The 23,693-nt window shown below is 48.8% G+C and overlaps 2 protein-coding genes across 4 annotated transcripts in view; one reads left to right on the top strand and one right to left on the bottom strand.

Annotated features, from left to right (window-relative positions):
- Nucleotides 1-23,693, top strand: part of LOC126944476 (bolA-like protein 2) — a 146,888-nt gene that overhangs the window by 17,804 nt on the left and 105,391 nt on the right. The gene's annotated exons all lie outside the window — the stretch shown is intronic.
- NUPR1 (nuclear protein 1, transcriptional regulator) overlaps nucleotides 15,264-23,693 on the bottom strand; it is a 66,836-nt gene continuing 58,406 nt past the window's right edge. Inside the window, exons 2-4 of one of the 3 annotated variants that reach the window (XM_050774018.1) lie at nucleotides 16,676-16,864; nucleotides 15,922-16,125; nucleotides 15,264-15,591 (exon numbers count right to left, since the gene is read on the bottom strand). In XM_050774018.1, the coding sequence (XP_050629975.1) occupies nucleotides 15,935-16,125; nucleotides 16,676-16,787 (303 nt within the window). In that variant the 5' untranslated portion in view covers nucleotides 16,788-16,864 and the 3' untranslated portion in view covers nucleotides 15,264-15,591; nucleotides 15,922-15,934. Of the gene's footprint in view, nucleotides 15,592-15,921; nucleotides 16,126-16,675; nucleotides 17,066-23,693 lie in introns of those variants that run through there. The other 2 variants (XM_050774019.1, XM_050774017.1) reach the window with 2 other exon arrangements.

The following is a 23,693-nucleotide window of genomic DNA, read 5'->3' as shown; positions in this document are numbered from 1 at the left end:
ACTGCACTCCAGCCTGGGCCACAGATTGAAACTCTGTCTCCAAAAAGAAAAGAAAAGAAAAGAAATGATCCTACGCATATTCATTCTGAGAGCGCGGTGGAGCCTACTCTCCCCACCTCCCACATCTTGACCCAGTGGCTGGACCTGTTCGTGTTCCTAGCATAGAGTCTTGCTGTGATGACAACAGTGTGTAATGGAGGTCAAAAGCAGCGCAAGGGACTGGGGGTGGTGGCTCATGCCTGTAATCCCAGCACTTTGGGAGGCCGAGGAGGGTGGATCATGAGGTCAGGAGTTCGAGACCAGCCTGGCCAACTCTTTGAGACCCTGTCTCAAATTTAAAAAAAAAAAAAGTTAAAAAGGCAGGCAAGGAACGGAGAGACAACGAGAGGGTAAAAGGGAAGAGTTGGGCGTGGTGGCACAGACCTGTGGTCCCAGCTACAGTGACTCAGGAGGCTGAGACAGGAGAATCACTTGAACACGGGAGGTGGAGGTTGCAGTGAGCCAAGATCATGCCACTGCACTCCAACCTGGGTGACAGAGCAAGACTCCGTCTCGAAAAAATACACAAAACAAAACAAAACAAAAATAATAAATAAAAAAACATAAATGAGAAGGTAAAAGGGAAGAAGGTGTGGGAGTCAGGAAGTCTCCCAACCACCTGGGACTCCACACATTCCCCACCAGAAATCTCATAGCCATTCCCCCAATTCTCCTATTGCTCTGGTAATTCAGGGGTATGAATAGGCATTCCAAGCTTTCTCAGTAAATGCCAGGAAATTCTTAAGAACCTAGCTGTCAGAAAGGGAGCTGGGGCAGGGGTCAGAGGTCACAGCCACATTAGGCTTTCCCAGTGCACTTCTTTGACCCCCATCCTGGCTCACACCCACCTCTGCAGGTGATGCAGCTTGTAGGTAAACTGTTCCTGCTCACCAGGTGTCTCCCACGCAGAGCTAGTTGGTCAGGACATCAATGTCTTCACCACCATTGTTGCTGCTCTGAGCCTCAGAAGACTACAGTCCCACTTGGTACTGAAGGAGAATAGAGCAGGCCCACCTAACTGAAATAGCAGCAGCAAAGTAATACCGACCAGCCCTGTCACTCTGTTCTCATTTAAAGGGGAAGCAGGCCTGTGTGGTGCCTCATGCATGTAATCCCAGCACTCTGGGAAGCCAAGGTGAGCAAATCCCCTGAGGCCAGAGTTCAAGACCAGCCTGGCCAACAGAGCAAAACCCTGCTTCTACTAAAAATACAAAAAGTTAGCTGGATGTGGTGGTGCATGCCTGTAGTGACAGCTACTCGGGAGGCTGCGGCAGGAGAATTGCTTGAACCGGGGAGGTGGAGGCTGCAGTGAGGTGAGATCGCACCACTGCACTCCGGCCTGGGCGACAGAGTGAGACCCTGTCTCAAACAAAACAAAACAAAATAAAACAAGGGGAGGCAGATATAGACACAAACTACCCTAAAGTAGGTGGGACTGTAGCAAGAGGTGCAAAGAGTATAAGCTCTGGGTAAGGAGAGAGTCGTTCTTATGAGGAGATGTGGCCGGTGAGCCTCGTCCACTTGTGGGCAAGCCATGCACGATGTCGCTCATACACACTTGCTGTCTTTCACTGTCCACTCGAGGGAAGCTAAGAACCCTCCTGAGCTGAGGGCTTTGCCTGCATCATCCTGGCAACTACAAAGAGACGAACAAGATACAGGGGGCTTTGCTCATTGCAGATGGGAGCTGGGGAGCTATAACTCTAGGGCTGTTACCACTGGAGAGCTGTGCTGGACCTAAGGGCTCTTTTCACAGTGGTTATCTTTCCTGGAGACTAACAAGCCATGGGAACCCTGGGAAAACCTTTACCAGGACCCCAAATTAAAGGCCATTGGCACCATTTGGTGTCCATGGACAGGTGAGTGTCCTCTTTGCCTCCCCTCGAGACCTGGTGAACCAGGACATGAGAACAGGGCCCCTGGCTTGGTGGCCAGTTCATTGTCCCCATGCCCAGGATGGGAGCACAACTCGCTGGCTACGTCCTCGTTCTCCCTCCCTTTTCTCTCTCTCATTCTCTCTCTCTCTCTCTTTTTTCTTTTTTTTTTGAGACAGGGTCTTGCTCTGTGGCCCAGGCTGGAGTGCAGCAGTGTGATCTTGGCTCACTGCAGCCTCGATGTCCCAGGCTCAAGCAATCCTCCCACCTCAGCCTCCTGAGTAGCTGGGATTACAGGTTCGTGCCACGATGCCCATCTATTTTTTAGTTTTTTAGAGATGGGGGTCTCACTGTGTTGCCCAGGCTGGCCTTGAACTCCTAGGCTTAAGTGATCCTCCCATCTCTGCCTCCCACAGTACTGAGATTACAGGCCTGAGCCTCTGTGCCAGCTCCGTCACCCCTTCCCTCAGATGTTTTTCTCTTTAGTTTCCAATAACCGAGCGATTGGCGATTGCACTTTTCCTGTTCTTAGTGCAGAAATGCACGCTTATACGTATTTTGTGCCTTTGTAGTCTGCTTTGGCTATGTGGGCAATTGTTTCTATTTTATGTTAGGCAGGATATGTTGAATTGTTTTTTTTTTTTTTGAGATAGAGTTTCCCTCTTGTTGCCCAGGCTAGAGTGCAATGGTGGGATCTCGGCTCACTGCAACCTTCGCCTCCCAATTCAAGTGATTCTCTTGCCTCAGCCTCCCAAGTAGTTGGGATTACAGGCACCCGCCACTACACCTGGCTAATTTTTGTATTTTTTTATAGAGACAGAGTTTCACCATGTTGGCCAGGCTGGTCTCGAACTCCTGACCTCAGGTGATCCAGCCAAACTGCTGGGACTACAGGCGTGACCCACTGCGCCCAGCCCTGTTTTGAAGCTTTTGTTATTTTGAGAGGTCCCACACTGGGGTGACTCTTGGACACCAGAGTCATGTGTTTCCTGCTAGGATTGTGGGCTGGAGTCCCACTGTAGGGGGATATTGTGGGCTGGAGTCCTACTGTGACTGTTGGCTGCACCCTTCCTCCCACCTTACTGCTGGCAGTGGGGTGGTTTCCAGGCCCTCGGTGGCTGAAACCTGAATGCTCTGAATTCTTTGGCATCTCTCTATGCTCTGTTAGCATCTTTTTTGGTCATCTTTGTCATCCCTCTTTTGCCCAACACCGTAACACTATCTTTACTTTTTGTGGAACTCAGACTATGAGTCCTGTCCCCTATTTTCACCTCTCCTTCCTATTTTCACTGCTCTATCTGTACTTTGCTTATTAAAACACTTCTTTGGTGGCATTCCGTTTGCTAATCGTGTCTCATAAGTCACTTTGGTTGCACCCTGCTGACTATACTCACTCCCTCTTTGCAGGAATTGGTGGTGATTGCCCTGCTGAGCTTTCTTGAGGAAAAAGAGAGGTGGGAATTTGAATGAAAAAATAACTGCACTCTAGCTAGACTTAGAAAACTCCCAGTGTCTAGTAGAGCTCCTTGGTGTTTTTTTCTATTTTTATTAGATATGGTCTCGCTATGTTGCCCAGGCAGGTCTCAAACTCCTGGCCTCAAGTGATCCTCCCACCTCGGCCTCCCAAAGTGCTGGGATTACAGGCGTGAGCCACTGCGTCCAGCCTAGTTGTAGAGATCCTTGTTAGACAGGGGGACAAGAATGAATGACTTGCCACCAGAGTGCCTTTTAGGCTATTGGAGCAGATTCCTTCATGAACCCTTCCTATCTGCTTCCCCTAGGACACCCATGCCTGCCCCTCTGCCTCGACTCCCTGCCTCCTCAGTTCCCTGATTCTCAAGAGGGTTCTTCCAGTCTTCTGGTGCAGGATTCTACACCAGGTCATCAGACACCCCTCCTTATCCAACGAGCCCCAGCCTATAACCCCTGCTTCTGGAGGAAGTAAGTTTAACCAGTACCACCAGGAGTGGACCCCATATCAGCCCCTGAAGTCGAATCTATGTTCACTGAGGGAGGCAGCTGACAGAGCTGGAAGGACAATCAGAGCACACGTGCCTTTTTTTAATGTCTGATTTAGCTTTTTGCCAGGAGAAATTTGGCCGGGTTTTGGAGGATCCAGGGAAGTTTATAGAGGAGTTGTTAAGTCGACCATGTCCTTTGACTTAAGTTGGCATGACTTGCAAATATTGTTTGCAAGTAGGTCACTCCTGACTTCAAGTGATCTGCCAGCCTCAGTCCCCCAAAGTGCTGGGATTACAGGCGTGACCCACCATGCCTGGCCTGGGACTTACTTAATAGAAGGTATGAGGCTGGGCACGGTGGCTCACGCCTGTAATCCCAGCACTTTGGAAGGCCGAGGCAGGTGGATCACCTGAGGTCTGGAGTTTGAGACCAGCCTGGCCAACACATCGAAACCCCGTCTCTACTAGAAATACAAAAATTAGCTGGGCGTGGTGGTGCATACCTGTAATCCCAGCTACTTGGGAAGCTGAGGCAGGAGACTTGCTTGAACCCAGGAAGCAGAGGTTGCAGTGAGCCAAGATGGTGCCACTACACTCCAGCATAAGTAACAGAGACTCCATCTCAAAAACAAACAGACAAACAAACAAACAGGATGTTGCAGAGAAGCCGGCTCAAACCAGCTAGGACTAGGAATTATAATACATTTGCATAAGACACTTCCACCAGCACCATGGCAATTTACAAGTCCCATGGCAATAAACCCAAAAGGTACCTTATCTGGTTCCAGGAACACCCTGCCCCCTTTCCAGAAAGTTTGTGAATAGCCCACCCCTTAATTAGCATGTGATTAGAAGGAGGTGTCAGTAGAGCCAGCTAGCAATCAGGGAGTGCCCTCTGCCTGTGGGACAGGCCTGCTCTGTCTGTGGAGCAGCCATCTTGTTGTACACTGTTGCGCAAATAAACTTGCTTGCTTTCGCTGTCTGCTCACTCTTGAATTCTTTCCTCCGTGAAGCCCAGAACCCTCCTGAGCTGAGCCCTGATTTTGGGGTTCTCTTCCATCCTCACCAATGGCTGATCCTCCAAGAGGCCTTTCCTGGTCATCTGACAAAGATTCCCTCCTTGGCCAAGCTAGCCAGACACCAACATAGTTTTTTCTGTATTTTTATTTTGAGATCAGGTTATGATGTAGCAGGACCAGCTGCAGACAAAACTCCTCAGATGCCGGATTAAAGAAGGAAGAGGTTTATTCAGCTGGGAGCGTCAGCAGACTTGTGTCTTAAGAGCCGAGCTCCCTGAAAAAGAAATTATTGGCCTTTTGAAAGGCTTCCAGCTCTAAGAGGTCCACATGAAAAGGTGATAAATCGAGCAAGCGCAGAGAATGTGACTGGGGGCTAAACGCATCAGCTAAGAGAACAGAATGTTTTGCAATACTTTTTCATACAATGTCTGGAATTTACAGATAACACAAGTAGTTTAGGTCAGGGGTTGATGTTATTATTATTACTTTTTTAACTCCTAGGGCTGGGTGGTGGTGCCAAGGTTGTCTGGCTATTTATCTTACTTTTGTTTTTTTAACTTTCTGCTTTTTTTCTTTCCTCCTGTCTTGTAAACTAGGCAAGGTGGGGGAAGGAGGACAGTAGGAGTAGCAGTGGTCTCCTTCCTTATCCTGCCCTTATTAAAAAAGTAATAATAATAACATCAACCCCTGACCTGAACTACTTGTGTTATCTACAAATTCCAGACATTGTATGAAAAAGCATTGCAAAATTTTCTGTTCTGTTAGCTGATGCATGTAGCCCCCAGTCACATTCCCCATGCTTGCTCGATTTATCACGACCCTTTCACGTGGACCCCTTAGAGTTGTAAGACTTTCAAAAGGCCACAGATTGCTTTTTCAGGGAGCTCGGCTCTTAAGACACAAGTCTGCTGATGCTCCCAGCCGAATAAACCTCTTCCTTCTTTAATCTGGCGTCTGAGGAGTTTTGTTTGTGGCTCATCCTGCTACAGTGAGACTGGCTAATTTTTGCATGTTTTTGTAGAGATGGGGTTTCACCATGTTGCCCAGCCTGGTCTCGAACTCCTGGGCTCAAGTGATCTGCCCACCTTGGCCTCCCTAAGTGCTGGGATTACAGCCATGAGCCACTGTACCCAGCCAAACACTGACATAGTTTCTAATAGTTCAAGGTCTCATCCCTGGAATGATCCCCTGAAAGTTACCTGCATGAGAAAACTCAAGGTTGCCAAAAGAACTCACTGTTTGTTCCAGCCAACACCTGAGGATAGGGCCCGTCTCCCAGCCCCTGTGGGAGAGTACAAGCCCAACGTCGCTGCTGATAAGCACCAGTTAGCAAGCCCAGATCTGGGCCAACGCCTCCCCTCTTCATGTGTTTTGTAATTTTTCACTGCCTTAACTTTACTGAGCCCCTGCTCCTCACCCCCACTCCTGTTCCCTCATTCTCTGTACAAATAGAAGTTGAATTCAGTTCACGCTGGACTCTGTTCCCTATTACAACAGTATATTACAGATTAAGATCTGTCCTTGTGACTTTAACTGCTGTCTGGCTTTGTTTCCCTCTCTCTTGCCCTCTTCTTTGGTTTTTGGTGTTTTTCTTTTACAGATAGGGTCTCGCTCTGTCACCCAGGCTGGAGTGCAGTGGTGCAGTCATAGCTCACTGCCGCCTCAACCTCCTGGGCTCAAGTGATCCTCCCACCTTAGCCTCCTGAGTAGCTGAGACTACAGGTGCATGACACCATATGTGGATAATTTCTTTTTTTTGTAGAGGCGGGGTTTCACCATATTGCCCAGGCTGGTCTCAAACTCCTGGCCTCAAGCAATCCTCCCACCTCAGCCTCCCAAAGTGCTGGGACTACAAGCGTGAGCCACCATGCCTGGCCCTGCTTATTTCCTTCAAAGCATTATTAGTCCATCAATATTTATTAAGCACCTACTATGTTCAGGCACTGAGGAGACAATGGTAGAAAAAAATCAGCCAATAAATAAATAAGTAAAATACATAGCATGCCAGATGGTAATAACCTGCTCTTAAGGAAACAAACAGGAATTTCAGCATGACTGAAACTTCCTTCTGACCTTTGCTGAAGTGCCTCCTCAGTGAAGCGTTGCTGAAATTCTTATTTATTTGTTCACTTGTAATTGTTTGTCTGTCCCCACTGGAAGGTAAGTTCTACAAGGAAAGGACAGTGTGTGTAGTTACCATGGTGTCTGCAGTTTTAGACTATTCCCTGGCGTATGATAAGTACTCAGAAAGTATTTGTTGAGGGAATAAATGATATTTCCCCGAACAGTTAAAGAAATGAAACTTTCCAGTCAGGTGTGGTGGCTCACGCCTGTAATTCCACTACTTTGGGAGGCTGAGGCAGGCGGATCACCTGAGGTCAGGGGTTCAAGACCAGCCTGGCCAATATGGTGAAACCCCGTCTCTACTAAAAATACAAAAATTAGCTGGGTACGGTGTCTCACACCTGTAATCCCAGATACTTGGGAGGCTGAGGCAGGAGAATCGCTTGAACCTGGGAGATGGAGATTGCAGTGAGCTGAAATCATGCCACTGCACTCCAGCCTGGGCGACGGAGCAAGACTCCACCTAAAAAAAAAGAAATGAAACTTTCCAAACTAGTTTCCAGAAAAGAGAACAGGATATGGTTGCACAGAGCTGATATGAGAATTCCATGAAGTACTGATTCCATGAAGTGCTGAGAGAGAAACATTAATTTTATAATTTAAATGTTTTTGCAGGCCTGTCATGGTGGCTCATGCCTGTAATCCCAGCACTTTGGGAGGCCAGGGCAGGAGGATCGCTTGAGCACAGGAGTTTGAGACCAGCCTGGGCAACATAGTGAGACCCACCCCCTACCCATCTCTACACACACACACACATACACACAGAAATATATATATACACATACAAAAATTAGCAGGGTGTGGTGGCATGTGCCTGTAGTCCCAGCTACTCAGGAGGCTGAGGTGGGAGGAACACTTGAGACCTGGGAGGTCAAAGCTTCAGTGAGCCGAGATTGCACCACTGCACTCCAGCCTGGGCGGCAGAGCAAGAGCCTGTCTCTAGAATAAAACATAAAATAAAAGTAAGTGTTTTGCAAAAGTTGGAGTTCAGTCATGGGGACAAAGGACAGACAGACCAGAGGATGGAGATTATCTTGCGATTCCACAGCAATAACTTCTTTTGTAATCAGAAAAGAAAAGAAAACTTTTGTTTTACAAAAAGAAGAAAATGTTTCTATAATAGTTGACAAAGCCCTGGGTGCTGATTCCAGCTGCCAAGGAGAGATCTCCTCTGTCAAGGCCGCTGATAGCAGGGTACTTAAGGACTGGGTGCTCTAATCTTGCTCCCCTGGGACTCCTTGAAGGCCACAGAACTCTCTAGAAATCAGAGGCATGGGTATCAGCACACTTGGTTCGCTCTTGGCTCAGCCTCCAACCAGCAGTGAACCCATGACCCAGGTGTTTTTCCCTCCTGCAGGCTTCGGTAAATATCCAGTGTGATAATAATTGCTGTGGCTGGAATTTTTTTTTTTTTTTTGACAGAGTCTCACTCCCAGGCTGGAGTGCAGTGGCATGATCTCGGCTCAGTGTGACATTTGCCTTCTGGGTTCAAGCAATTCTCGTGCATCAGCCTCCCTAGTAGCTGGGATTACAGGCACGAGCCACCATACCTGGCTAATTTTTGTATTTTTAGTAGAAATACAAAATTTCTACTAAATATGGTTTCGCCATATTTACAGTTAATTTCTTTATTTTATTTTATTTATTTATTTTTTTGAGATAGAGTCTCACTGTGTTGCCCAGGCTGGAGTGCAGTAGCGCGATCTCAGCTCACTGCAACCTCTGCCTCCTGGGTTCAAGCGATTCTCCTGTCTCAGCCTCCCGAGTAGCTGGGATTACAGGTGCCTGCCACCATGTCCAGCTAAATTTTTTTGTGTTTTTGATAGTGATGGTGTTTCACCATATTGGTCAGGCTGGTCTCAAACTCCTGACCTCAGGTAATCCACCCTCCTCAGTCTCCCAAAGTGCTGGAATTACAGGCGTGAACCGCCGTGTCTGGCCTACAATTAATTTCTAATTATGACATATGACCGTGGGTTTCCATTGGTAGTGGTTATATGCTGTAGCTTCCTTTTTAAGTATATTTGAGTGAAAAAGATAAGGAGGTAGTTTTGTTTTGTTTTTTTGAAACACGGTCTTGCTCTTCTGCCCAGGCTACAGTGCAAGGGAGCGATCTCGGCTCACTGCAACCTCTGCCTCCCAAGTTTAAGCAATTTTCCTGCCTCAGCCTGCCGAGTAGCTGGGATTACAGGTACCCACCACCGCACCTGGCTGATTTTTGTATTTTTAGTAGAGATGGGGTTTCACCATGTTGGCCAGGCTGGTTTCGAACTCCTGACCTCAGATGATCTGCTTGTCTTGGCCTCCCAAAGTGTTGGGATTACAGGTGACTGGCAGGAGGTAGTTTTTAAATGCTAAGTAAATATAGCATAATAAATAAAGTATAGTTTTAATGTACAGACAGCAGAAATCAATCACAAAAGTGCTATGGGAAAAATTAAGTTGGGAAAACCCTAAGGTAGATCATCAATAATGGTAGCTGGGACTATTACTGTCATTAGCGTTAACTTTAGGGGATTCTAGTTACAAAATCAATTCTGGGGCTGGGCACAGTGGCTCATGCCTGTAATCCCAGCACTTTGGGAGGCCGAGGCAGGAGGATCACTTGAGGACAGGAGTTTGAAACCAGCCTTGGCATCATAGCAGCGAGACCTCGTCTCAACAAAAAATTAAAAAATTAGCCCAGGAGGTTGAGGCTGCAGTGATTGCACCACTGCACCCCAGCCTGGGTGACAGAGTGACACCCTGTCTCAAAAAAGAGAAAACTCAGGGTGATGCTGAAATTTAAAAATGTACTCCTGTATCTGTGAGCTGGCCTTTGAGAAAGGGGAAGGTGGAAGAGAATCAGGTTGTTTGCAGAACAGACAGACAATCCCACAGTGAGTTTCTCAGTTCTCTGCAGGGAGTCGGGAGTCCTTTGAGTTATAGAAGCCTGACAGGGCCCATTCTGTAAGCCCCTGGGGTGGAAGAGAGGTCAGTGATGGCTCTGGTTCTCAAGGGGATCCCCCCAAAATGGGGAAACAGATATTGCATGCAACCAGAAGAAAAAGAAAGGGTTTAGGAAAGGGGATGGAGACAGAAGAGGAAGATTCTGGGTAGGATCACTTCGGATCCAAAAATTCTGCAATTCCAAAAATTGCCTTAATTCCCAGAACAGCCACTTAAAGGCCTCTCAGGCAGAGGCTGTGCCAGGCAAGGGCGAGGCCAGGAAAGGCCAGTCAGAGGCCAGGAGGGAGGGGCACTGTGTGAGGCCTCCTGGCTGGTGTCAAAGGACCCAGGACAGGGAGTCGCCATTCCAGCTAGGGACACAATGCTCCCCAGCCTCCATTTTCTCTTTTGACACAAGAGAGGCCAGTCTCACCATTTGACAGGTGAGGAAATCCAGGCCCAGAGGAGTAATTTACCAGAAATTAACGAGAGTTTGGGATTCCTCATTGTCCATACATGGTTCTTCCCAGGCATGTAGCAAATAGGAAAAAAATCCAGGCTTTAAAATTCAGACAGACCTGAGTTCATAATCCCAAGTCCTACAGGTTGTGGCTGTGTGACTTTGGGCAAATTACTTAACCTCTCTGAACCTCAGTATTCTGGTCTGAAAACAAAGGGGATCATTAATAGTATGTCCTATTGGGTTATTGTAAGGATTAAATGGAGCAAAGCCTATAAAACACTTGTCACAGAATAGGAGAGATGTTTCTAGGATTTTCTGAAGCCAACACGCCAGGTCTGTGCTGGGCTGAGGGCCGACTGCCTGGTGTTGTTCCTGCTATTTGCTCCCTGGGTTCTAGAGCTGATGGTGGCCCTAGACCTGGTTCCAGTCATATCAGGATTCTATTTGTCCCTCTCAGCAGCACAGGCCTCCAGCAGGGTCCTCGTAACTCAGTAGGCATCCAATAAGCATTGACTGAGTTAATACATAATTGGTATGGAAAGAGGAGTTGGAGGCAAAATCTGAAGGATTTCCAAGATAGACTGTAAGATTCTGGGCCCAGGCTTCTGTGTGATCCCAGAGGAGGGGTCGGCCCGGGGTGGAGGTCAGGAGATGGGTGGAGGATCGCAAGTCAAGGAAAACTTTGGTTTTGGGTTTTTGTGGGTTTTTTTGAGACAGGGTTTCACTCTAACGCCCAGGCTGGAGTGTGATCATGGCTCACTGCAGCTTCCACCTCCCAGGCTCAAGAAATCCTCTCACCTCAGCCTCCTGAGTAGGTGGACCCACAGGCAAAAGCCACCACACCTGGCTAATTTTTTTTTTTTTGAGACAGAGTCTTGCTCTGTCGCCCAGGCTGGAGTGCAGTGGCCGGATCTCAGCTCACTGCAAGCTCCGCCTCCCGGGTTCACGCCATTCTCCTGCCTCAGCCTCCCGAGTAGCTGGGACTACAGGCGCCCGCCACCTCGCCCGGCTAGTTTTTTGTATTTTTTAGTAGAGACGTGGTTTCACTGGGTTAGCCAGGATGGTCTCGATCTCCTGACCTCGTGATCCGCCCGTCTCGGCCTCCCAAAGTGCTGGGATTACAGGCTTGAGCCACCGCACCTGGCCTAATTTTTAATTTTTTGTAGAGAGAGGGTCTTGCTATGTTGCTAGGCTGGCCTAGAACTCCTGGGCCCAAGCAATCCTCCCACCCGGCCTCCCAAAGTGCTGGGATTGCAGGTATGAGCTTCTGCACCCAGCCATCAGGGAGGACTTTGAAGAGACGGAAACACCTAAGCTGAGCCTCATGAGGTGGGGTAGGGGGAGGAATTAAAGTCATCTCAGACAGAAAGGACCAGAAAAACATAAGCTTATTTAAGGGCAGGTATGAGAGACAGATTTCAGCCCACATGAACGATTTGCCCTGAGATAGAATTAGGCAACCTTTGCCGGGTGGTGTGGCTCAAGCCTGTAATCTCAACACTTTGGGAGGCCGAGGCGGGCAGATCATCTGAAGTCAGGAGTTCAAGACCAGCCTCGCCAACATGGTGAAACTCTGTCTCTACTAAAAATACAAAAATTAGCCGGGCATGGTGACACACACCTGTAGTCCCAGCTACCAGGAAGGCTAAGGCATGAAAATCTCTTGAACCCGGGAGGTGGAGGTTGCAGTGAGTCGAGATTACACCACTGCACTCCAGCCTGGGCGACATAGCGAGACTCTGTCTCCAAAAACAAAACAAAACAAAACAAAAACATTCGGCAACCTTCAAACACAGCAAGTTTCCCCTCCATAAGTGGTATTCAAACAAGCAGAGGCAATCCCACTGTTGAGTGGGGAGAGTTGGGCCAGAGGTCTTTAAATGTCCTTTCCGGTCATGGATTCATTCTATGACTGTGATTAGGCTGGACTCAAGGGAAGCAGATAGACACAGGTCTCCAAGGGTTCAAGCTGGTCGTAGTCTGACGTGCATCTGTTCCTGCTCTATCAGGTACCTTGGTCCTCTGTGAATGTCCTTGGGTCCCCAAGAACCACTGACTCCAAGTTCTGCAGGGTGGGACTTACGTGAAAGGGACAGGCGAAAAGGAAACAGGCTCTGCCCGGGGCCCAGTCTCAGAGTTTTCTCTCCCCCAACATCTGTTGAGTCTGCATGTGGGCAATGTTTCTTGCTAGCTTCTTCCTGCATTCACTCTCTCTGGTTTCCTTTCATCATAAAACCCTGCCTTTGCCCAAGTTTTGGCTACCATGTGGCTAAGTAGCTAAATGCTACATTTCCCAACCTCTCTTGTAGTTGGGTGTGGCCGTGTAACCACATTCCCAGCAGATGTGATGTGTTCTACTCTTAAGTTATGCCCTAAAATTGAAGAGGTGTGGCCTCCTCTGTCTCTTCCACACTCTGTTTCCACAGGCTGATATGCAAATGTGATGGCAGGTCCTGGAGTAGCTATTTTGGGCCTCAAAGTGGAAGCCATGTTTTGGATGTGGCAGAACAATGAGTAAAAACAGCTGGAATCCTCAACACAACGGAGCTTCCATTTGAACCCAGGAGGACTTGGGGCTAAGTAAGAGAGGAATAACTTTCTATCCTGTTTTGATTCTTCATAACAGCAACCCACCTGTATCTCAATCAATGAATCATCTCAGCTCCAACCACACTTCTTGTTTGCCCCATATTTTTCTGCAACTCTGGTCCTGAGACATAGCACTGGATAAGAATCTCCCTCCCCCATCTCACTTCCCAGAACCCTGTCCCACAGCCCCCTTGGCCTGGGGACCCACTTCACATCCGAAGACAATAAGATCCCTGAATATGAGCCCTGAGTGAGCAAGGGCAAATCCCTCAATATTTCCTTCCCTCCCTCCCTTCCTTCCTCTTTCTTTCCCTGCTTCTCTCTCTCTCTCTTTTTTTTTTTTTTTTTTTTTTTTTGAGATGGAGTTTTGCTCTTGTTGCCCAGGCTGGAGCGCAATGCGCGATCTCGGCTCACTGCAACTTCTGCCTCCCAGGTTCAAGCGATTCTCCTGCCTCAGCCTCCCAAGTAGCTGGGATTACAGGCATGTACCACCACGTTCAGCTACTTTTGTATTTTTAGTAGAGACAGGGTTTCTCCATATTGGTCAGGCTGATCTCAAACTACTGATCTCAGGTGATCTGCCTGCTTCGGCCTCCCAAAGTGCTGGTGTGATTACAGGTGTGAGCCACCGTGCACACTCTCTCCCTCCCTCCCTCCCTCCCTCCCTTTCCTTCCTTCCTTCCTTCCTTCCTTCCTTCCTTCCTTCCTTCCTTCCTTCCTTCCTTCCTTCCTTCCTTCCTTCCTTCCCTTTCCTTTCCTTCCTTCTCTCTCTTTCTCTTTCTTTCTCTCTCTCTCTCTCTCTCTCGCTCTTTTTCAATACATGGTTTCACTCTGTTGCTCAGACTGGACTGCAGTGGCACCATCATGGCTCACTGCTGCCTCCAACACCTGGGTTCAAGATCAGCCTCTGGGCAGCTAGGACTATAGGCATGAGCCACCATGCTTTGATAATTTTTAAATTTTTGTACAGACAGAGTCTTGGTATGTTGCCCAGACTGGTCTTGAACTCCTGGCCTCAAGCAGTCCTCCCTCCTTGGCCCCCCAAAGGCTGGGAGGCTGAGGTGGGCAGATTATTGGAGGTCAGGAGTTCGAGACCAGCCTGGCCAACATGGTGAAACCCCATCTCTACTAAAAATACAAAAATTGGCTGGGCGTGGTGGCTCACACCCGTAATCCCAGCACCTTGGGAGGCCGAGGCGGGTAGATCACGAGATCAGGAGATTGAAACTATCCTGGCCAACATGGTGAAACCCCGTTTCTACTAAAAATACAAAAATTAGCCAGGCGTGATGGCAGGTGCCTGTAGTCCCAGCTACTCAGGAGGCTGAGGCAGGAGAGTGGCTTGAACCCAGAAGGCGGAGGTTGCAGTGAGCCGAGATCATGCCACTACACTCCAGCCTAAGTGACAGAGTGAGACTCTGAATCAAAAAAAAAAAAAAAAAAAAAAAAAAAAAAAAATGTGTAGAGATGAGGTCTTGCTATGATGCTCAGGCTGGTCTCGAACTCCTAGGCTCAGGTGATCCTCCCACCTCAGCCTCCTAAAGTGCTGTGATTTCAGGCATGAGCCACTGCTCCCGGACTTTAGTTTTGTTTTTTTTTTTTGAGACAGAATATCCTTCTGTCACCCAGGCTGGGGTGCAATGGCACGATCTCGGCTCACTGCAACTTCCACCTCCCAGGTTCAAGTGATTCTACTGCCTCAGCCTCCTGAGTAACTGGGATTACAGGCATGCACCACCATGCTTGGCTAATTTTTGGTATTTTTAGTGAGACGGGGTTTCACCATGTTGGTCAGGCTAGTCTCAAACTCCTGACCTTGTGATCTGCCTGCCTCAGCCTCCCAAAGTGTTGAGATTACAGGCATGAGCCACTGCGCCTGGCCCTGGCCTTTAATATTTTAAATCTCAGTTTTCTCCATCTTTTAGATGGCATCCATAAGTAGCATTCCCGTCTATGAACAGGACATAATCAACAAAAACAGGCGCTGGGGAGGGCCGTGTTTCATGGGCAGTATCGCAAAAAAGCAGAAGAAATTGTTTTCCACTACGTAGGAGCCCACAGAAAAATGTATGCACTAAAATATATGCAAGCAAAAACAAATGAACCAAAAGCCACATTCACAGCGTAGACCCCTGTAAGAGCAGGAATACTCCCTGCCCCAGATACATATACCAAACACTAATACACACCAAAGATGCTCTCCCGGGCTCATGCATGTGCAGGCACAGGCAGGCACACACGTGCCCGAACAAAAACACAGAAAGAGCAAGGATGAAAACACACCCAAGCTGTGGCTGCCGTGCACGTCTATTTATTGGTGCTGCTGCCCTAGAGGAGCCCCAGCTTCTTCTGTAGCTTTCTTTTCTGGGGGTATCTTCCTGGCTCTGCCTCTCCATTCCCTTCCTCTCACTCCCCATCTTGCACTTTTGCTGGGGTTGGAGGTGCTTTCCTGGTAGCCCCTCAGAGACTCAGTCAGCGGGGATAAGTCCCAGGGGTGGGGGGTGTGGCAAGCTGGCCTGGATCCTGTCTTGGTTCTTCCTTCCTCCGCAGTCCTGTCTCCATTGCTGGGTGTAGTGTCCATGGTCCGGCCTCATCTAGGGGGCGAGGAAAAGCAGGTGATGAAAGGGACAGAGATCTGGGTTCTAATTCTGCCTCTCCCACTTACTTGATTTGTGACTACAGGGAAGGACCCACCCTCTCCAGCCTCAGTTTCTGTCTCTGTAAGTCAAATTTCCCTCCAATTGGAAAGGTTCTGTGTTCCCCTTTGCTCTGGCCGCTAGAAAACAGCCAAACGTGTGTCTCATTTTATTCTGCATTGAGATAACAGTTGTCTGATCCCTCCTCCCCACCCAACCGCGCACCTTCCGGCTGTCCTTCATGGCAGAGGCGCCACCTTGAGCTCTCTGGGCCCCCCGACTCCTTACCTCCAGCTCTGTCTCAGCGTCGTGCCCCTCGCTTCTTCCTCTCTGAATTCTGCAGCTTGGTCACCAGTTTCCTCTCGTGCCCGCCAGGGCTGGGGCGGTTGGTGTTGGCAGCAGCTTCTCTCTTGGTGCGACCTTTCCGGCCTCCACCTCCTGTAACCAAGGCAGGAGGCAGAGGTGAAGTGGGCAAAGGCACGATGAGGCGCCCTGTCAGAGGAGAGGCAGGGGGTTGGAGTTGCGGTGATGGGAAGAGCAGGGGGAAGTCTGCTGCTTCCCCTCTGTGGAATGTGGGACCCCAGATGTGTGTGAGGTCCCAGGCTGAGTAACACAGCACTCTTGGGATAAGGGACTAGACAGGGGTGACGTGAGGGTCCAAGGAACACGTTGGCTAGAAAACGGTGAGTGGGCTGGGCAGGGTGGCTCACTCCTGTAATCTCAGTGCTTTAGGAGGCCAAGACAGGAGAACTGCTTGAGCCCAGGAATTTGACATCAGCCTGGGCAACATAGTGAGACCCCACCTCACCACTACAGGTGGTGCACACCTGAAGTTCCAGCTACTCGGGAGACTGAAGCAGGAGGATCACTCGAGCCCAGGAGTTTGGGGCTGCGGTGAGTTGTGATCACACAGCTGCACTCCAGCCTGGGTGACAGAGTGACTCTCTCAAAAAAAAAAAAAAAGAAAGAAAGAAAGAAACGAAGAGGAAAGGAAAGGAGAGGAGAGGAGGAAGGACCGTGGAGATGGCCGAGTGGGCCTTACCCAGGTAGGAATGGGCCAGGCTGTAGAGGTCAGATTCATCCAGGCTGGGGTCCTCGTCCTCTGGGCCTCGGGGCTGCTGGGGGGCGCTGGTTGCTGGTGGGAAGGTGGCCATCGTGCCCGGCTTGTCCTCCCTGCCTGTCTTCTTCTCCTAACGCTTTGTCTTTCTCTGCTTTCCTGGCCCCGTGCCTCTCCACTCCCAGTCCACTCCCTCAGCTTATAAGGCTGTGTCTCCTCCTCAGACCACAGTCTGGCTCCAGCCCATCAGGCCCTGTCTGATGCAATCTGGCCCCTTCTCAAAATCCAGCCCAGTAAACACAGTCATGAGACGGGAAGAGTTGGTCCCTGAGTCCGGCCCCACTCACCTCCTGCCTCCCAGGCTCGCCCAGCTGGATATTTTCCACAGAGGAGGTCCCGCTTCTCGGCAGAAAGCAGGGAAGAGGCAGGATCTGAGCTTAAACACTCCTTGGGATCATGGCCTCACCTGATCGAGGGCTTCACCTGGGCCTGGGGTGATGGCCACATAGCTAACCCCAGCACGCCAATTCTCGCTGAGATGCAGGATGTGAGGAAGGAGGGGGAGGGGATATCAGCACACTTGTGCCAGGGACAAGTCAGCGGCTTCCACCCAGTCACACTCAACATCTTGTTTTTTTCTTTTTTTTTTTTTTGAGATGGAGTCTCTGTCGCCTGTCTGGAGTGCAGTGGTATGATCTCGGCTCACTGCAATCTCCTCCTCCTGGGTTTAAGCAATTCTCCTGGCTCAGCCTCCCCAGTAGCTGGGATTATAGGCCCCTGCCACCACGCCTGGCTAATTTTTGTATTTTTAGTAGAGATGGGGTTTCACCATGTTGGCCAGGCTGGTCTCGAACTCCTGATCTCAAGTGATCTGCCTGCCTCAGCCTCCCAAAGTGCTGGGATTATGGGCATTAGCCACACCCTTTTTTTGTTTCTATGAGAAACATCTTGGAAAACCCCTTCATATCCTGAAACAGGGTCCCCAGTAATGTAATCTCCCTCACCTAGGAGGAGGGCGGCAGAGGGTTGGAGAGTTCAGGGTCTGGAGCCAGATGCCCTCGGTTCAATCCCCTGACCCACCACTTTCCGTGTGACCTTAGGTGGGTCCCTTTACCTCTCTGTGCCTTGGTTTCCAATTCTGTAAAACAAGGATGATAATAATTGTATCTTCTTCCTAGAGTTGGGGAGAGGATCAAATGAGATAATGTTTGCAAGAAACTTGCCACAGTGCCTGGTGACAGAGAGAGACCCTGTCTCAAAAACAAATTATTATAAAATATTATGTATTTCAAAATATGTATTTCAAAATATGGATTATACTGAGGCAGAAGACATAATGAGGTCAAGCGCAGCGGCTCACACCTGTAGTCCCAGCACTTTGGGAGATCCACAAGGCAGGTGGATCACCTGAAGTTAGGGGTTCAAGACCAGCCTGGCCAACATGGCGAAATCGCATCTCTACTAAAAATAAAAAAATTAGCCGGGTGTGGTGGCAAGTGCCGGTAGTCCCAGCTACTCAGGAGGCTGAGGCAGGAGAATCGCTTGAACCTGGGAGGCAGAGGTTGCAGTGAGCCAAGATCGAGCTGCTATACTCCAGCCTCAGCGACAGAAAGAGACTGTGTCTGAAAACAAAAACAAAAACACAAAAAGCTGAACTTCTGCTTGTGTTTCTCCCTTGCCTGAGCTGGAATTGAATTTAGCCTTTGTTTTCCCAGATTTAGATGATGTATGAGTTGCTTAACATCCAGGAAATGAAAGTGAAGACAGGATACTTTAATGAAAACAAGGTTGGGGCAATAATAACAGACCAGGTGATCAGAGAAAGAGGAAAATAATATTAAATTAAGCAAAGATTGGCCTAGTGTGGTCGCTCATGCCTATAATTCCAGGGCTCTGGGAGGGTAAGCTGGGAAGATTGCTTGAAACTGGGAGTTCAAGGCCAGCTTGGGCAATAGAGCAAGACTCCGTCTTTTTTTGTTTGGTTGGTTTTTTTTTTTTCTTTTTTTTTTTTTTTGAGACGGAGTCTCGCTCTGTCGCCAGGCTGGAGTGCAGTGGTGTGATCTCGGCTCACTGCAACCTCCACCTCCAGGGGTTCAAGTGATTCTCCTGCCTCAACCTCCCAAGTAGCTGGAATTACAGGCATGTGCCACCACGCCTGGCTAATTTTTATATTTTCAGTAGAGACGGGCTTTCACCATGTTGCCCAGGCTGGTCTCGAACTCCTGACCTCAGGTGATCCGCCCGCCTTGGCCTCCCAAAGTGCTGGAATTACAGGCGTGAGCCACCCGGCCAGTATCTTTTTTATTGTTTACTTCTCCATTATTTGTCCCCACTGGTTTAGTTTAGTTAATGGTTAAAGGAGTAAGCTCTGGAACAGGGCTTCCCGGGTCTAAAGCTTGGTTCTACCCCCTAGTTAGCTGTGTGCCCTTAGACAAGCCTAGCCTCCACGTTTGTTTACTCATCTAGACAATGGAGTTAATGGCACCTAGGCTGGGTAAGGTGAGGCACACCTGCAAACCCACTGTTTGAGAGGGTGAGGTGGAAGGATCACTTGAGGCCAGGAGTTCGAGGCTGCAGTGAGCTATGATCGTGCCACTGCACTCCAAAAAGAAAAAGAAAAGAAGGCCAGGGTCGGGCACGGTGGCTCACACCTGTAATCCCAGCACTTTGGGAGGCCGAGGTGGGTGGATCATGAGATCAGGAGTTTGAGAGCAGCCTAGCCAAGATGGTGAAACTCTGTCTCTACTAAAAGTACAAAAATTAGCTAGGCGTGGTGGCGGGCGCCTGTAATCCCAGCTACTCAGGAGGCTGAGGCAGGAGAATTGCTTGAACCCAGGAGGCAGAGGTAGCGGTGAGCCGACATCGCGCCACTGCACTCCAGCCTGAATGACAGAGTGAGACTTGGTCTCAAAAAAAAAAAAAAGAAAAGGCTTAATGCAGTGCCTAGAAGATAATCAGTGTGCAATAAATGCTTGCTATTTTAATTATCATTATTCTTGGGGCAGGAATCTTGCCTGACATATTGTATTCTCAATGCCTGGCACTCAGTCTCAGCTCAGTAAATGTCTAGTTGAATACACAAGGCTCTGCTAAGATCAGTGTTGCTTGTTCAGCTTGCACCTGCTCTGCAATGCAGGAACTGAGAGACCAATTCTAGCCTCAGAGGGGACCACAGAAACACTGTGATTGTCCCAGATGGAGCCAGGGAAGGAGGTCTCCCTGGCCTTCATCTTGCAGGTGCTGGAAGAAGGAAGCCTACAAGAGAGAAGGAGGCGGGGCATGGTGGCTCATGCCTGTAATCCCAACACTTTGGGAGGCCGACGAGGTTGGGTGGGTCTCCTGAGGTCAGGAGTTCGAGACCAGCCTGGCCAACATGGTGAAATCCCATCTCTACTAAAAATACAAAAATTAGCCGGGCATGGTGGTGGGCGCCTGTAGTCCCAGCTGCTGGGGAGGCTGAGGCCGGAGAATGGTGTGAACCTGAACCTGGGAGGTGGAGCTTGCAGTGAGTCGAGATCGCACCACTGCACTCCAGCCTGGGCGACAGAGTGAGACTCCGTCTCAGAGAGAGAGAAAGAGAGAGAGAGAGAGAGAGAAGGGACTGCGGGAACCCATCTGGCATGGACCTGCAGGGCTCTAGACATGGCTCCATGGGAAAAATAGAGGTGTGTTTTTTGTTACAGGACCAATAGATTTGTATGCCCACTGCCCTGTCACAGACCTGTTACACTGGACAGCAGGGATGCCGTAGAGAGAGTTTCATGATCACAGGGCACTGTGCGAGGGGATGGGAGGAGACCCGCAAATGCATCTCCCCAGGGAATTCTGGGATGGGGCTTTTTTTTTTTTTTTTTTTTGAGACGGAGTCTCGCTCTGTCCCCCAGGCTGGAGTGCAGTGGCCAGATCTCAGCTCACTGCAAGCTCCGCCTCCCGGGTTCACGCCATTCTCCTGCCTCAGCCTCCTGAGTAGCTGGGACTACAGGCGCCCGCCACCTCGCCCAGCTAGTTTTTCGTATTTTTTAGTAGAGACGGGATTTCACCGTGTTAGCCAGGATGGTCTCGATCTCTTGACCTCGTGATCCGCCTGTCTCGGCCTCCCAAAGTGCTGGGATTACAGGCTTGTGCCACCACGCCCAGCCGGGATGGGGCTTTTAAGGGGATTATGGAGAGTGAGGGGCTTGAAAATTGGGGTCACTGGTAATAGCAAGGGAGATGAAATCATCACGATGTGAAAAAGACATTTTTGGGGAGTCAGCTCCCGGTGGGGTCCTTCAGGTTGGCGGAATCAGTCGCTTCACTGGCACACAGGACCTAAAGGAATTTCTCAAAAGGAACATTTAATGTTTCATAATGTTCAAGTTGCTATCTATAGTGCAGTTAAGGGGAACTATGATCTTGTAACCAGGTCTACATGATTCTAGAACAGCAGGCACCAGACAACTAAGAGGAAGCAGATCAGGGGCAGCTGACCTCATGGTCAACGCTGGGTGTGCTGCAAGCCTGGCTTGTTTCCATTTCTCCTCTCTGTTCTCTGATTAATTTCATGAGGTTTACAGGGACGGTCTCATTTTCCCATTCTCAAGCCTCCAGGTACATGTAAAATCTGCCACGAGGAAGTTGATTTTCTTCCTGCTTAGGGTGGTACCTTCGTGACGCTGCTAGGCACACCCATGACAACGCAGCGCCATCATCCTGGAGTAAACGCAGAGCTCCCAAGAGGGCGCCTAACCTCTCTGGTGATAGGGAGATGAAGGTACACTTCCTGGAGGAGGTGAAACTTGTTTTCTAATTCCTTTATTTTAAAATTTTTTATTTATTTATTTTTTTAATTTTAATTTTCTTTTCTTTTTTTTGAGATGGAGTCTTGCTCTGTCACCCAGGCTGGAGTGCAGTGGCACGATCTTGGCTCACTGCAACCTCTGTATCCCGGGTTCAAGTGATTCTCCTGTCTCAGCCTCCTGAGTAGCTGGGATCACAGGCATGCACCACTATACCCAGCTAATTTTTGTATTTTTAGTAGAGACAGGGTTTCATCATGTTGGCCAGACTGATTTCGAACTCCTGACCTCAAGTCATCCGCCCGCCTTGGCTTCCCAAAGTGCTAGGATTATAGGTGTGAACCATCGCGCCCGGCCTGTTTATTTATTTTTGAGACAGGTTCTCACTCTGTCGTCCAGGCTGAATACAGTGAAGCAATCTCGCTCACTGCAGCCTCAACTCCTAGGGCTCAAGGGATCCTCCCACCTCAGCCTCCCAAGTAGCTGGGACTTTAGGCATGCACCGCTATGCCCAACTAATTTTATTTTTTGTAGAGATGAGGTCTCCCTGTGTTGCCGAGACTGGTCTTGAACTCCTGGGCTAAAGTGATCCTCTTACTTCGGGCTCCCAAATTGCTGGGATTACAGGCATGAGCCACCACGCCAGGCCTGGAGGCAAAGTTTGAACAAGAATGGCTGTTTGTGGGCCAGATGCAAAGGCTCAGCACTTTGGGAGCCTGAGGCAGGAGGATTGCTTGAGCCCAGGAATTCAAGACCAGCCTGGGCAACATAGCAAGATCTCATCTTTACCAAAAAAAAAAAAATCCAAAAATTAGCCAGGTGGGGTGGTGCATGCCTGTAGCTCCAAGTACTCAGGAGGCTGAGGCAGAAAGATGACTTGAGCCTGGGAGGTTGAAGCTATAGTGAGCCGTGATCACACCACCACACTCCAGCCTGGGCAACAGAGCGAGACTTCCTCTCTGTTGGATAGCCTGAGGGATGTACAAAGTCACTAGCTCAAAGAAACAGAAGCTTCCCAGGCTAAAGGCAGGATATGTAATTAAGGCAGATTGGACATTGCTGTGTTCCAAAAGGACACAAGAAATCTAAATGAGGTTAAACAAAATATATCCATATGATCTCACAACCCCATTCCAGATAAAAATGTCAAATCTCACAGCTGCATTTGGAAGTTTTCTTGGCTGTGTGATATCATCGTTTTAAATGTCAATGGATGCTGTCTTATTTATTTTATTTTATTTTATTTTATTTTATTTTATTTTTTGAGACACAGTTTCGCTCTTATTGCCCAGGCTGGTGTGCAATGGTGCAATCTCAGCTCGCTGCAACCTCCACTTCCTGGGTTCAAGCGATTCTCTTGCCTCAGTCTCCCTAGTAGCTGGGATTATAGGCAGATGCCATGATGCCTAGCTAATTTTTGTATTTTTAGTAGAGACGGGGTTTCACCATGTTGGTCAGGCTGGTTTCGAACTCCTAACTTCAGGTGATCCGCCCACCCCAGCCTCCCAAAGTGCTGGGATTGCGGGCATGAGCCACCACCCCTGGCTGGATGCTGTCTTGAATGGGTGGTTTGGCAACATTGATAAGATTTTGAAATGCTCATATCCCCCTGATATTGCAGTTCCACTTTCAGGAGTCTCTCCTACAAAAATCTTCCTAGCGGTGAGTAAAGAGGCAGGTACAAGGAAGTTCACTTCTTTGTAGTAGTGAAAAACAGGAAACCCAGCCTGGGCAACATAGCGAGACCCCATCTCTAAAAAAAAAAAAAAAAAAAAAAAAAAAAGGCCTGGCGTGGTGGTGTGTACCTGAGGATGAGGCAGGAGGATCACTTGAGCCATGATGGTGCCATTGCACTCCAGCCTTGGCGACAGAGCAAGACGCTGTCTCTAAAAAAACAAAAAATGGGAAACAACCTAAATGTCCATCAGTAGGTGACTGATCAGTTTCCTTCTGTGAAACACTAGCCATTCAATACTCTTTAGAGAGAGTCTGTGTCTCTATCTCTGATGAGGAAGGCGTCCATAATACATTGTTAATGAAAAACACAGGTTGCAGAACATCATGTACACTACAAATCATATTTTTGCATTAAATATATAGATAACTATGAGTAATACACAGTTTTCACCATAACAGAGGTGTGACACTTTTCTCCTGACAACTAAAATAGACAGATAGCCAGATAAAACACAGTAGTAGAAAAATCTAGAATAAGGCCAGATGCG

The sequence above is a fragment of the Macaca thibetana genome, chromosome 20 (assembly GCF_024542745.1).
Source record: "Macaca thibetana thibetana isolate TM-01 chromosome 20, ASM2454274v1, whole genome shotgun sequence".
NCBI lineage: Eukaryota > Metazoa > Chordata > Mammalia > Primates > Cercopithecidae > Macaca > Macaca thibetana.
The sequence above is the reverse complement of the archived record's forward strand: the minus strand, read 5'-3'. Positions and strand labels throughout refer to the sequence as shown.